Below are 14,168 nucleotides of genomic sequence, written 5' to 3' on the forward strand. Positions count from 1 at the left end.
ACTCATCCTTCTTCTGTTTTCATAGCCAAGTTAAAAAAGATGAAAAAGAAGAAGAAACGAGGAGAGGAGTTCTCCATGGAGGGACGGCCACACGTTACTAAAATTTTTGCCAAGTTTTCTCATGATGCACCTCTTCCCATGATCAAAAAGAAGCACTTAAACATCGAGCAGCTCAATGCTCGTAGACGAAAGGTCTGGCTCACGATTGCCAAAAAAGAAATCCCGAAGGTACAAGCATTTTTCTTTGGAATCCCATTGAGCTTTGTGACATGCACAATATCTATTTCTTCTTTTCCCGCTTTAATCTACGTTTTCATTGTCTCATTTCAGGCATTTAAACAGAAAGTCTCGGCAAGGAACTTTGTTTTATCCAATGCCAGAAAGGTAAGAGATGTTTATTTTTTACATAACCTTCCACTGGGGTTTGAAAGAAGGCTCTCATGTTCACCAAGGCTGCATTTATTTGGAAAAAAAGTAAAATAATGTAATATTTTTAAATTGTATTTTTATATTTTGATGGCAAAGCCATATTTTCAGCAGTCTTCAGTGTCACATGATCCTTCAAAAGTCGTTCTTGTATGCTAATTTGGTGCTCTAGAAACATTTCTTATGTTGAAAACAGTTGTACTTAATATTTTTGAAGAAATTGAAATATTTTTAATGGATTTTTAATTATTTAATGGATATAAACTTATAAGATATATAAAATATATGTAGTGTGTAAATATATATAAAGTATAAACAGAATTTATTTGAAATAGAAATCTTTTGTAACATTATAAACATCTTTACTTACACTTTTGATCAATTTAATGCATCCCTGCTGAATAAAAGAATAAAAATCTTACTGACCTTAAACATTTGAATGTCACAACTAGTGCTGTCAAACCATTAATCGCATCCAAAATAAAAGTTTTTGTTTGTATAATATATGTGTGTGTATTGTGTATATTTATTATGCATATATAAATACACACACATGCATGTATATATTTAAGAAAAATATGTTATGCTTATATTTTAAATATATTTATATATAATGTAAATTATATGAATATAAATATATACATGTAAATACATGTAAATATTTTCGAAAAATATGCTGTATGTGTGTGTATTTATATATACATAATAAATGTGCACAGTACACTCACATATATTATGTTATCAAAAATATCGAAAATCTGGTATTAAAAATGCATGTGTACACTTGTCCAGTTGGCCCACCAGTGTATGCGTGAGGTCCGGAGGGCTGCGATCCAAGTGCAGAAGAACTGCAAAGAGACTTTGCCACGAGCACGCCGCCTCACCAAAGAAATGCTGCTGTACTGGAAGAAGTACGAGAAGGTGGAGAAGGAGCACCGCAAACGCGCTGAGAAAGAGGCTCTTGAGCAACGCAAACTGGATGAGGAGATGCGGGAGGTATTAATAAATATGCACTAGAAATGATATTTCACTGAGAATCACTTCCTAAATCATTTTCCTGACAGTTCTTCCTGTGTGTCCTATCAGGCTAAGCGTCAGCAGAGGAAGCTTAACTTCCTGATCACCCAGACAGAGCTGTATGCTCACTTCATGGGGGGCAAGCAGAACGCTGGGGGAGACGGCGCACAGGAGGAGATCCTACGCATGCTTGAGGACAACACCTCCCAACGGCAGATTGACATCGGTGGAGGGGTTATGGTCAATGTCGGCCAGGAAGACTATGGTAAGATCTTATTCTTACCCTGATAGACCTGATAGAAAATGCGTATTACAATCATGTGCATTTTTGAGTCAAATGTCATGCTGTCCTTTTGCAGATAGTGAATATTACAAGTCTCAGGCCCTTAAAAATGCAAAAGAGGCATACCAGATTCACCAGGCCAGAGTAAGTGGCCATCTGAATTGTATTTTATACCTTTGATTTGCATTATACATAATGAATTTTTGCTGGAAATTATTACATTGTCCCTCTTTTTGGTGTATAGACTAGGTTGTTTGATGAGGAAGCAAAGGACAGTCGCAGTGCCTCTCTGCATGCGGCTAGCGTGTCTGGCTCTGGCTCTGGCTTCGGCTTCGGCGAGAGCTACAGTTTATCAAACCCATCTATTCAAGCAGGTGAAGACATCCCCCAGCCCACCATCTTCAATGGGAAACTTAAGGGCTACCAGCTCAAAGGCATGAACTGGCTGGCCAATCTTTATGAACAGGTGATTTTTGATGTTGTCTCATGTTTATTTCTATATACATAAGCATTCAAAAGTTTGGGTCAAAACTGTTTTTTTAAAGGAATTGATACTTTAATTCATCAAAGATGCATTAAATTGATCAAAAGTGACAGTAAACACATTCACAATGTTGGAAACACTTTCTTTTGAACTTTCTAATCATCAGAGAATCCTGAAAAAATATATAGCATAAATGTATCGTTTTTCACAAAACTATTATGCATCATGACCGTTTTCAACATTGATAATATAAAAGAAATAGTTCTTGACTAAATCAGCATATTAGAATGTTTTCTGAAGGATCGTGTGACATTGCAGACTGGAATAATGGCTGCTGAAAATTCAGCTTTGCCATCACAGGAATAAAGTATATTCAAATAGAAAATGTTTAATTTAAATTGTAATTATATTTCACAATATTACTGTTGTTATAGTATTTTTGATCAAATAAATGTAGCCTTGGTTAGCATAAGAGACACAAACAAATTTTACAGACCCCCAAACTTTTGACCAGTAGTGTATATCGCATTCTTCCATCGTGTCTGTGATCTTTAGGTGATTTATGTCTGTTTGTCTCTCATAGGGCATTAATGGCATTCTGGCAGATGAGATGGGGCTTGGAAAAACGGTCCAGAGCATCGCTTTACTGGCTCATCTGGCAGAGGTAAGGACTGACGTTCCAAGCTTTCTGAAAATTAAGTAGTTACACACTGAAAATCTTGGCATTCACTCTAGCTTTTAATAATACTATTTTAGTATTACTAATACATTTACAGGGTTCCATAAATAACAAATAGCAATACTACTATTACGACTACTACTACTATTAATAAAAAAAATCTCAATTTTAGTTTTCTCCGAGCATTTTAGAGCAAATACATGTATATGCTCTCTCCATCCCTACTGTATCATCTTCAAGCCAACAGATTTCACTTGAAAGATACTGTATTTCCCAATCTCCAGGCTCTCAGGTCGAAAATCTGGAAAAGGTTTATTTTTTGGGAATAAGACCAGCATTTTAAAAGAAAACAATTGTCCGTTCTGCTTTCCACTGCTATCATATTCTTTTCTCCCAAACAAACCCGACACAACAAATCAGTTTTTTGGCATCACTTCGAACCCTCCAACTGTCTCCGCTGCTCTCCGTGACTTCCAGGGCTTGCGAAAAGAGGAGGATACAGAGTTTTGGTATTTGATATGAAAGTGTAGCGCTGTGGGCCCATAGGAAGCCATGGTAGCATGTTACCTCGTTCTTCAGTTGTTTCCTGTTTTGACCCCTCTCTCCTCTCTCTTTCTTTCCCACCATCTCTGTCCCCTTCCCCCTCCGCTGTCTGCACCTGTTTGGCTTATTTTGTGTTCGTGTGCTCTATCTGACAGAGGGAAAACATCTGGGGACCCTTCTTGATCATCTCCCCAGCCTCAACACTCAACAACTGGCATCAGGAGTTCTCCCGCTTTGTCCCCAAATTCAAGGTGAGTGTGGCAGCTGTGCAGGGAAACACCTGCACCCGTGGAATCCTTTTTACTGCTCTCTCTCTCTCTCTCTCTCTCTCTCTCGCTCTCTTTCAGTGTCCCTCACTGTCTCAAACTCTTTATAAACCCATTGAACTATGTCTATTTTCAGAACAATGGAAAATGTGTTTTTTCTTAGCCTTTGCATATTTTTGCTGTAAGGAAACGCATGACAGATTACTGCACTTCTGGTCTGATTTTTGTAATCCTTAGGGGGCAGTGTTGTATCATTTATAGCGTGTTCCACTAATATCAGCATCCTAAATATTAATTTCCTGCCAGTCAGACTAAATCTCACAACTCATCTGTATCTGAAATCCCAGCCAGAAAAACGTTAGGAATATCGGAGGGCTGAGCCATAATTATTTATTTTTGTTGGCCTGGTAAGGCCAGTAGTTAGGATTAATACTTGCCCTGCCAATGTTTTTACTGGCCCTGCCACAATTTATTTTTAGCAACATATTTTTGTGTGTCAGAAGGAAATATGTTTTTCATGAAACACTAGTTTTCGTTATATTAAAAATAAGATACAAAAAGTAATTTATCATGTTTTTAATTTGTGTAATAGCTGGAATTTAAAGGTGCTGTATGTAGGATTGACACCGAGTGGTTGAACTAGGTATTGCAGTCCAAATTCAAAATATCGGAGCGGGGTTTTTTCACCCAGCCCCTCCTCCTCAGACTTGACGCACACGCAGGTTGCCAGATTGACGACACCAACAGGAACGAGCGCACTTGACGATGAATAAAATTAAATACGCTGTTTTACGCCAACTGGCAACCCGGGGTGCCGAAATGAACTGGGCAAACTGGCAGTGGGCGGGTTTCACAAACCAAAACAGAGACCGACATTCCGGCCCGGAACGCACATTTTCAAAGGAGAATAACTGACTGTAGCATTGTTTTTCAGATAAACATGTATGTTAACTTAGCATGTTTCTTAAATATCTGCAAACATATTATGGTATTTTTATGCTTTAGTAGAGTCCAAAACTTACATACAGCACCTTTAAAGAGATATAATATAACTTGATGAAAGCTATAAATTCAAACACATACTTTCTCATTCTCATTCTTGCCTGGGTTAATCAGTCTATCCTTATTGTAGAGCCCTAAATAATGTAATACACCTTGTAATTAAGATTATGAAAAGTATATACATATATTTAAAACATTTTATTTTTTTTTTTTCATCAGGCTAAGACAAATTTCAAATAATATGTCTTATAATTGCAATTTTGTCTCATTCTGTCTTGCAGGTGTTACCATACTGGGGGAATCCTCACGATCGTAAAGTTATTAGAAAATTTTGGAGCCAGGTAAACATTTCATAAGAATATTGCTCTATACTGGGGGAATCCTCACGATCATAAAGTTAATAGAAAATTTTGGAGCCAGGTAAACATTTTATAAGAATATTGCTCTAAAACACAGATCTTCAAGCCTGCTCCTGGGGACCCACTGTCCTGCAGAGTTCAGTTCCAATCCTATTCAAACACACCTGAACCAGCTAATCAAGGTCTTCAGGACCTTCACATGAAAAGTCACAGGCCAGGACTTTGCAGGACAGTGGGTCCCCAGGAGCAGGGTTGAAGACCTATGCTCTAAAATATCAGATCAATTGAAATCTACTACTTGAACCATATTTTATCCTTTTTTGGCTTCTGTAGAAAACTCTGTATACCCAGAATGCACCGTTTCATGTGGTCATCACCAGTTATCAACTGGTGGTGCAGGATGTAAAGTATTTCCAGAGGGTGAAATGGCAGTATATGGTTCTGGATGAGGCCCAGGCACTGAAAAGCAGCACCAGGTAATTAGCACTCGATTAGTACTTTTAAAATTGAAAATAGCAGTTTTTCAAATGTTTACTTTACACACATACACTATATGTATACATGTAGCACTATATGTAAATAATTTTTGGAATAACAAGATGATTGAATGCAAAGCATATGGGATTATTACATACAAACAAATCTTGAAAAAAAAAATACACAAAATGAAATAAGCATAACATAACATAAAAGAAAAACTGAAAACAAAAAATACATATAATTTGAATACAGTTCCATATACAAATACAATTTCACCTCTTAAAGCTTAAAACTTTGTTTTACATAGTATTTACTTAAAATGTTTGGGAACTGACACTAGCACTGCCACACTGCTGATAATCTTAAAATGGCCAAGTATAGGCAGTTAATCACTGTATTTTCTTGCAATTATAGCTCCAAAGTCTGGTTGTCTCACTTGATATGCATCCGTAGTTGAACCTTTCAACAAGGGAAAAAGATCTAAAAAGCTCCAGATGCTCCAGGGAGTCTCCAGTACTGGTGCATCTCAGATTTTCCATGTCCCCGTCCTCATAGTCAGTTCAGTGACACTATGTCTGGACTGGAACCCTTCAGAGAATGAGGGCCTATCGAGCTCTGAGTGTGAGTTTGTGCCTCTCTGGAAATGACAGCACATGTGCCAGCAGCTTCTGTTGTGGTGGAACATGATTTATTGCCCAATCAGAGTCTCGACAGGCAGTCAGAGTGGCTTTTAAGTATCTAAAGTCCCCATAATCAATGAAAGACTTAACCGAGTCTGAGAAGTGAGCTCTGAAGAGAATACCTGTAGGATACAGAGTTCAGCATTGAGTGTTGATGTCATGTCGAGAGTTGTATCCTCCGTTAACCTCAGCTTGCTGCTTGCTTGGGAGGTCTTAGTAGCTGTGTCTGGGTATTCTTGGCAGTGTCCGATGGAAGATTCTCCTTCAGTTCCAGTGCAGGAACCGCCTTCTGCTAACAGGGACGCCAATCCAGAACACAATGGCAGAAGTGAGTGTAATCATGTGAGACCTTGTTTGAGAGTCCACGTGTGCGAGTGAAAAAGCTGACGTTGTTGTTCTTCCTCTCAGTTATGGGCCCTGCTTCATTTCATCATGCCGACTTTATTTGACTCTCACGAGGAGTTCAATGAGTGGTTCTCCAAGGACATCGAGAGTCATGCTGAAAACAAATCTGCTATTGATGAAAGTCAGTCAACTCTTGTGTTTATTTCCTTTAAGTTGTTTACTGCTCATTTGATCTCCAAGTAGGTTACAATATGTGTTAGGGTGGAACGATGTAGTCAAATAAATCATTAAAAAAAAAGTTTGTCAAGACAAATATGGATGCTGATAGAAAGTCTGAAGTAGATTAAAAAGCTTAAAGTTTGAAGGTTGTCAGTTTGAAGTAGTTTTAAAAGTCACCCTCATCTATTCTTCATCTAGTCTATCAGATAGATAGTTCTATCATTTTGCTTGCATATTGTTAGGCTTTGCTTGTATGTTTTAGGATTTAGCTAGCCTGTCCTAAGCTAGTTGTTAGGTTTTGCTACTGAGGAGTTTGTATCCGAATTGTAATCTCATAATAATAATAATACAATTAAATAAAAAAACAGTTTGTTGGCTTTCTCAAGCCAACATAATTAATTTATTATATATTATGTGGGTTTTCAGCCGCAATATAATTTAATAACATGTAATATTAAAACAGCAGCACTCACACTGAGCAAGCAAAGCCTTCATGTTTTGCTCATCTTCTGTCGCTTGACGTGATTTACCGTGGTTTACCCTTTCAGACCAACTTTCCAGATTGCACATGATCCTAAAACCCTTTATGCTGCGCAGAATAAAGAAGGATGTGGAGAACGAGCTCTCTGACAAGGTGATGTCTTATAGCCTCTCTCAAAATTATGCTTTCATACCTAAAATGTCTATGTATGTAATATTTATGTTGCTTATTTTCCAAACCTGCATCTCAGATTGAAATCCTGACATACTGCCAGCTGACCAGCAGACAGCGGCTGCTCTACCAGGCTCTAAAGAACAAGATCTCCATCGAGGACCTGCTGCAGTCATCAATGGGCACGGCCCAGCAGGCCCACAGCACCACCAGCAGCCTCATGAACCTTGTCATGCAGTTCAGGAAGGTGAGGCCGGGTTTGTCAGTTTTATAGGGATAGTCCACCCAAAAATGAAAATTTGGTTTGAAACCACAATAGGGTGAGTAAAAAAAAACAGAATTTTCATTTTTGGGTGGACTATCCCTTTAAAGCCTGTGACCTTTTAAACCCTTACTGTGCATATAGTGAAGAGCTGCTGTTTTTAAAACATGTTTTTCTCAACTTTAAAAGGTTTGTAACCACCCAGACCTATTTGAGCGTCAGGAGATACGTTCGCCTTTCCACATGTTCCTGAAGCCCTTCATCATGTCCAAATTTCTGTTCCGACATGCCATCCTCCACACGTCTGACCACGGAAAGACCAAGTGAGTTGATCTCCATGTAGCTCCCAGGTTTACTGTACCTTCCTTAAGGCCTGTTCACACCAAGGATGATAACTATAAAGTTAACCTCTCTAATTCTGTAAGAATAGGGAAGTCCACACCACAAATATACACAGAGGAACAATATTGTTGGAATAACTTGTTGGAATAAAGAGCAATATATATATCTTTCCAGCTAATGAATGATAAAAAACATTGTCAGCTTATCAGAACGTTTAAAGCAGCAGCCAGCAGACAACATACAGTTGTGCTCAAAAGTATTCATACCCTTGGTAAATTCGATCAAAAAAGGCTGAGAAATTTTATAATGGGCCGTGGTTGGATCTTCCAACAGGACAATGATCCAAAAAACATCAAAAATGGGTCACTGAGCACAAAATGAAGCTTCTGCCCTGGCCAACCCAGTTCCCTTACCTGAACCCAATAGAAAATGAATGGGGTGAACTGAAGTGGAGATGCACCAACATGGACCTGGAAATCTGAAGGGTCTGGAGAGATTCTGGATGAAGGAATGGTCTCTGATCTCTTGTCAGGTGTTTTCCAATCTCATTAGGCATTAAAGGTGAAGACTCAGAGCTGATATCTTGGTGAAAGGAGGTTGCAAAAAGTATTGAATGAAAAGGTATGATTAATCGTGGCCAACGTGTATTAGATAAAAACATTTATTTGATAATGAGATTTTCCCCTCCATTTTAAATTGTAATTCCCCAATGAAAGGTTACATTTTTGTACATTTTTAAAATAAAAGATCAAAAGGATTAACAACGCAGATTTATTTTCACAGTCGTCTTTGATCATCTTTACCATGGGTGTGAATGATTTTGAGCACAACTGTAACTGCAGCATGCAACTGTAATTTATAGTTTTTGTCACAGTTCTTTGTAGTTATCATGCTTTGTGAACAAACCTTTAGGGTGATTCTTAACCAATGGCGTGGCATGGTTGATTCCATCAAAATGTTATACAACATTTTTTTTTTAAATCATTGTTTTATTTATTCTCTCACTCCTCAGGCTGAAGCAGACTTTGCTCTCTCCGTTCTCTGCTCAACACATTCAACAGTCCTTATTTCACCGAAAAAGTAAGTCTCTATTATTCAACAATTATATTCTGATTTTGTAAACGTATCTAATTTCTGATCATATGTTCAACTGATACAGCTGACGATACAGGCAGCAGCTATTCTTTCCTGCGTTTCATCGATGTGTCTCCTGCTGAGATGTCCAACATCATGCTTCAGGGGACTCTAGTGAGGTAAGTTATGCCACACTCACGTCAGTCAGAGAACAGGACAGTTCACTTAATATATCAATAAGAATCTAATTATTGCCACACTTGAGATGCATAACTTGAGTGCATTAAGGTGAGATTTGGGTGTATTTCAGCATATTCATTGTTTCCTATGGCAAACAAAAGCAACTTAAGAGCTGTTTAGATAATAAAATCTCCTCTTTTCTCAGGTGGTTAGCCCTATATCTGTCCTTCAAATCGGCATACCGGCTCCACCACAGCCGCCTGTGGGATGAAGGGGTGCAGGAGAACGAGACTAAAGGGAGAGCCCGGTTAGGCAAGCTGTGTCTTTCACACAGAGATCTCATCCTGTGGCTTAACCGGCCAACATCTTACCCAAATGTCCACAGGAGTCCTATTCTACAGGTGAGCTCTGTCGTCCTTTTTCTTGCTTTGTCAACTGACTATATATTTACTAGTTGCCTTAATCACCATATGTTAGTGGTTCTCAAACCTTTTGAAGGCCCCACTTTGTCCAAGACTATTCAACAACCCTTTGATTACATTTTAAAGATCATTAATATAAATAAATGTAAGTAATTTTCACATTTATTGGGCCCCTTCTGGAAGTTTGCTGAGGCCCCTCCTGATAGAAAACATCTGCCATATGCTGTCCTTTGTAAGTGTTCTTTTGTCAGAACCGTGACAGATTACAAAAGTTGTAAAATGATGTCAGATAAGTCATGACAGCAGATGCAACAGCTTCATTGCTCTGATTTACTGTAGTTCTGCAGAACCAGGAGCCATTTACACAGTTATTGCGTTGAAAGATGTGAGAAGCGGGCAATGGAATGGAAAACAAACGTTCTTTTAACACAAGCACCACGTTTTTGGAATGCCGTGATCCATGAGATTTTGTGAGACGGAAGACGCGAGTGTAACATGTATGCATAGAAAAATATACGAAAAACAAAAAACGCCTTCTGTGTGTACGTCCCCTAGACTTCTCATTATTGCCATACGATCTCGTCAAAAGGTACATCCAAAAATAAGTACTGGTTATTTCTCAGGCATAACTCAAAAGACACGGTGGAACAGACTTGCTTCTAGATGTCTAGTTAGCATGCTCGAACAAAACTGAATATCTTCCAAAGATTTGATTGCACAAAATCATATTTCTTGCATCCACCGTTTTGGCGTTTATGTATGAGTGCACAGGTCTACTCTTGCTTTGGGTTACCCCACCGAACCAGATTAAATGACCCTCATCTTTCATTAGCGGCAAAGGCTCGTATTTCGTTGTGGAAACCTATTTCTACTCACCCGCGAGACTCTCCAGTGTTGCTGTATATCAAATGCTGATGGGAATATCAAAGGTCCAAACTAATTAGCGGGGAAAGGAAAGACCATAGAGGAAGTGATGCTGGATGTCCCAGTCCAGAAGCTACAGTGTCGTCCCCTGGAGGCCAAACAGCGGCAGGGGTTAACCTGCAGTTTGGCACGCTGGCGTGCGTTCAGGCTACGGTCAGGGGAAGCTGTGTTCAGAAGGTGCTGACTGAGGTGTAATATTATCCACTTCCCACTTCAGCTTTTATACCACACAAGCGTCTCATAGCTCCACTGGGCCATGGATGGGGAACACGACACCACAACAGTCAGCTCCCCATGTGGACTGGCCCATATCGAGCACTCAGAGGCCTGCCGTTAGACTTGTAAAGAACCTTAAACTATACTAACTAGTGACAAAAGTGAAAGCACCTGCCTTTTTCTACTATTTCAGATCTCCCCCAGACACAATTTGGAGCAGTTCAGTTTTCTCCAAACATTGCGATTTTGAGTTGTAAACCAAGATACTCTGCAGAACTGATTCCCAGTCTCTAAATTTAAGCTGGCAGTGTGTGATTTGTGAGTAATCACGTATTGCTCAAGTCCAGAGCTGAATGTGAAGCGAGGGATCCTCCTCTCTGTGCAGATGGAGCTGATCTGTGTGTTGTTGTATGGTAATTAGCGTTTCATGTATTTGTATCAGTCAGTGAGCAGCCGCAGGCAGCAGTGCTGTGAGAATCTCAGGGCTCTGGATGCTGGAGCGTATTGATGCCTCATCTGTGTTTGTACGGTCACTCTCACTGACGTCCTGGCAAGAGTTTCAAGCCTGTGCTTTATGAAACGAGACACAAGCACTCCTGCTGACACTGCCCTACAGCACCTTTCTTTCTTTCTTTCTTTGTTATTAATTTAAGTCTGCTTTTTTATTTATAATTTTTAATTTTCTTGCTTTTTTGCATTTTTTTTTTACTCGTACTTTTTTGCTTGTTTTATTTTTTCCCCTATTTTTCTTGACTTTATTTGTCTTGACATTATTTTTGTTCCTCTGTTCATTTTTCTTTCTTGCACTCTTCCATTCTTTAATTTCTGCTCCCTTTTCCCATTCCTTCATTCTTTTAGTTATTGCTGTCATTTTGCTTGCTTTTGCTTTTTTTAATTTCCTTTCTTTCTCACTTTCTCTCTTGATTTTTCTTTCTTTCTTTCTTTCTTTCTTTGTCTGTTTTTCTTTTTAGTTTTTCTGCCTTGTTTATTATTCTTTCTTTTTTAATTTATTTAATTTATTAATTTTCTTGGCTTTTTTGTTCTTTCATTTTATTGTTGTTTATTTGTTCTTTCATTCTCCCTCTTTTTGTTCTTTCATTTTTGCTTTCCTGCCATTTATTATCTTGCCTTTTTGCATTTTTTTCCACTCATGCTTGCTTTTTGCTTGTTTTTTTATTTTTACCCCCTATTGTTCCATCTTGACTTTATTTGTGTTCCTCTGTTCTTTTATTCTTTCTTGCACTCTTCCATTCTTTTATTTCTGCTCTCTTTTTCCACTACTTTGTTCTTTTAGTTATTGCTGTTGTTTTGCTTGCATTTGCTTTTTTAAAAAAAATTTTCTCTCTCACTCCTTCTTTCTTGGTTTTTCTTTCTTTTTTTCTTTCATTTTCACTCTCATTCTTTGCTCACTTTCTCTCTTTTCTTTCTTTCGCTCTGATCACATGTCTTTCACACCTCATCCATCATTAGCTCACAGCCTCCTCTAAATGAAGTTGACATGTCTGTTTATTCTTGTCACTTTTGTGGATGCAGACAGGAAACAGGCAGTTATATAGGCTGGTCTTTATGATTCATGTGGGTCATTAGAGCTGTAGTTTTGACGGTGACCCCGTCTGGACGTCTGTTACCACTGTGGTCTCATTTAGGGTATCACTTCTGCTCAGTGTGACCTCTTGACTTGTGACAAATGGAGCTGATGAGATGGGAGTTGGGTTTACATTAGATTAGGAGTAACTCGTTGTAGAGGGTAGTGAGATCTAGGCGGTGCTGCAGGCCCATGTACTCCTTTGTGACAAATTCACACGTCGTGCAGAAAAATGGGCATCCTCACACACACACTCAGTCATACGTGTTGACGTTTTGACAGTATGTGATTTAGTAGGGTGTAATATGCTATACTGACTTTTTTTCTTTCTTTCCTGCAGGATTTGGTGTTCACGTCCACAGGGTTTTCGCTGATCTGTCACACTGACGTGGTCATCCACAGCAGACGCTCATCCACTCAAAACTTCAGACCGTGCCAGCCTACCCAACCACCCAAGTTTTTACTCACCGTCACACCCAGGGTGAGAAACACACAGCCTTTCCCTCCAAAAACATCTAAGTGGACCATATTGATTGGCAGAACTTTCACTCAGTTTAGCGGTTTGAAATAAATCCAGATTTCTATATGCAGTAACTCTGTTTTCAGTATCCAGTAACAGTTTGACAAAAGTCTGCTGAGGGTGGTCAGATGCTGACAGGGATCTCCCGCTGTCTCAGAAACAAACTTGCTATCCAAAATGAAAGACTTGTTCTCTGTGTGGCCCTCAGTACAAGCCTGGTTTATTTATCCTCTTTGACCCCCTGACAGATCTTCTGCTCAGCTGATAATGACCCCGGTGGAGAGTAACCAAACAACACAAGCCCACCAGTGAGAAATCAGAGGTCTTGGTTAAGGGCTGCTTCTCTGGCTGTGAATACACAGCCCATCAAAAACCACACCGCCATTTGGGATACTCGCAAACTTGGGGATATTATCGAGATATTGTGAATTCACATGTTTGGTACTAAAGGAGACATGGTAGTTGAGACTGACAACATTATTTGCTTCAAGATCAACATTCCTATCAAACAATTCTAGCTAAACTATCTGAGTGGTTTTCAGATCTTTTTAGATTGAAAAAACAAATTCTCAAAACAATGACATATACATTATCCTTAGTCTTACTACTTCTGCTTCTTCTTCTTTTTATTATAAAAGCCAAATTATTTTGATTAATTAGTCTATTGATTCAATTTTAATTCTCATTTCAATTTTTTTTATAATTATAATTTTATTTCTACAATAATATTATAATTTGTGTTTACATATTTTTATTAGATTTTATAGTTATGTAATTAATAATATAATAATTGTTATTTATATAAATAGTAATGTCAGTATTCTTATGTGTACTTATTTGTCTTATAATTTCATGTAATATTTAATTATATTTTATAGTATTTTATTTTATAAAACTAATAACGTTATAATTCTTCTATATTCTTATTCTGCTTATTTAATTATAATATTATAGTTTTATAGTTTTCTTCATTGTTTTCCAAGTTTGAACCTCTGCTCTTTTTCTAACCCTAACAATGACCCACCTTTTAAACCTGAGAAAATTGTATCTTTTATCAAATGACAGTTTGATCAGAATCTTTTTCAAGCCCTTAAAGGTTAGTTCACCCAAAAATGAAAAATAGGCCATAAATTACTCACCTTCAAGGCATCCTAGGTGTATATGACTTTCTTCTTTCAGACGAATCCAGTCGGAGTTATATTAAAAAT

General features: G+C 38.2%; 1 protein-coding gene across 2 annotated transcripts in view; it reads left to right on the plus strand.

Annotated features, from left to right (window-relative positions):
* Positions 1–14,168, plus strand: part of LOC107659179 (DNA helicase INO80-like) — a 45,344-nt gene that overhangs the window by 5,396 nt on the left and 25,780 nt on the right. For both annotated transcript variants that reach the window (XM_016448025.1, XM_016448027.1), the window contains exons 9-26: positions 331–384; positions 1,219–1,422; positions 1,513–1,708; positions 1,803–1,870; positions 1,971–2,192; positions 2,794–2,874; positions 3,588–3,683; positions 4,982–5,041; positions 5,393–5,535; positions 6,463–6,547; positions 6,628–6,745; positions 7,332–7,417; positions 7,515–7,682; positions 7,887–8,020; positions 9,052–9,119; positions 9,199–9,292; positions 9,499–9,694; positions 12,781–12,921. In XM_016448025.1, the coding sequence (XP_016303511.1) occupies positions 331–384; positions 1,219–1,422; positions 1,513–1,708; positions 1,803–1,870; positions 1,971–2,192; positions 2,794–2,874; positions 3,588–3,683; positions 4,982–5,041; positions 5,393–5,535; positions 6,463–6,547; positions 6,628–6,745; positions 7,332–7,417; positions 7,515–7,682; positions 7,887–8,020; positions 9,052–9,119; positions 9,199–9,292; positions 9,499–9,694; positions 12,781–12,921 (2,214 nt within the window). The remainder of the gene's footprint in view (positions 1–330; positions 385–1,218; positions 1,423–1,512; positions 1,709–1,802; positions 1,871–1,970; positions 2,193–2,793; positions 2,875–3,587; positions 3,684–4,981; positions 5,042–5,392; positions 5,536–6,462; positions 6,548–6,627; positions 6,746–7,331; positions 7,418–7,514; positions 7,683–7,886; positions 8,021–9,051; positions 9,120–9,198; positions 9,293–9,498; positions 9,695–12,780; positions 12,922–14,168) is intronic.

Source organism: Sinocyclocheilus anshuiensis, unplaced genomic scaffold, assembly GCF_001515605.1.
Source record: "Sinocyclocheilus anshuiensis isolate Anshui unplaced genomic scaffold, SAMN03320099.WGS_v1.1 scaffold423, whole genome shotgun sequence".
Classification (NCBI taxonomy): Eukaryota; Metazoa; Chordata; class Actinopteri; order Cypriniformes; family Cyprinidae; genus Sinocyclocheilus; species Sinocyclocheilus anshuiensis.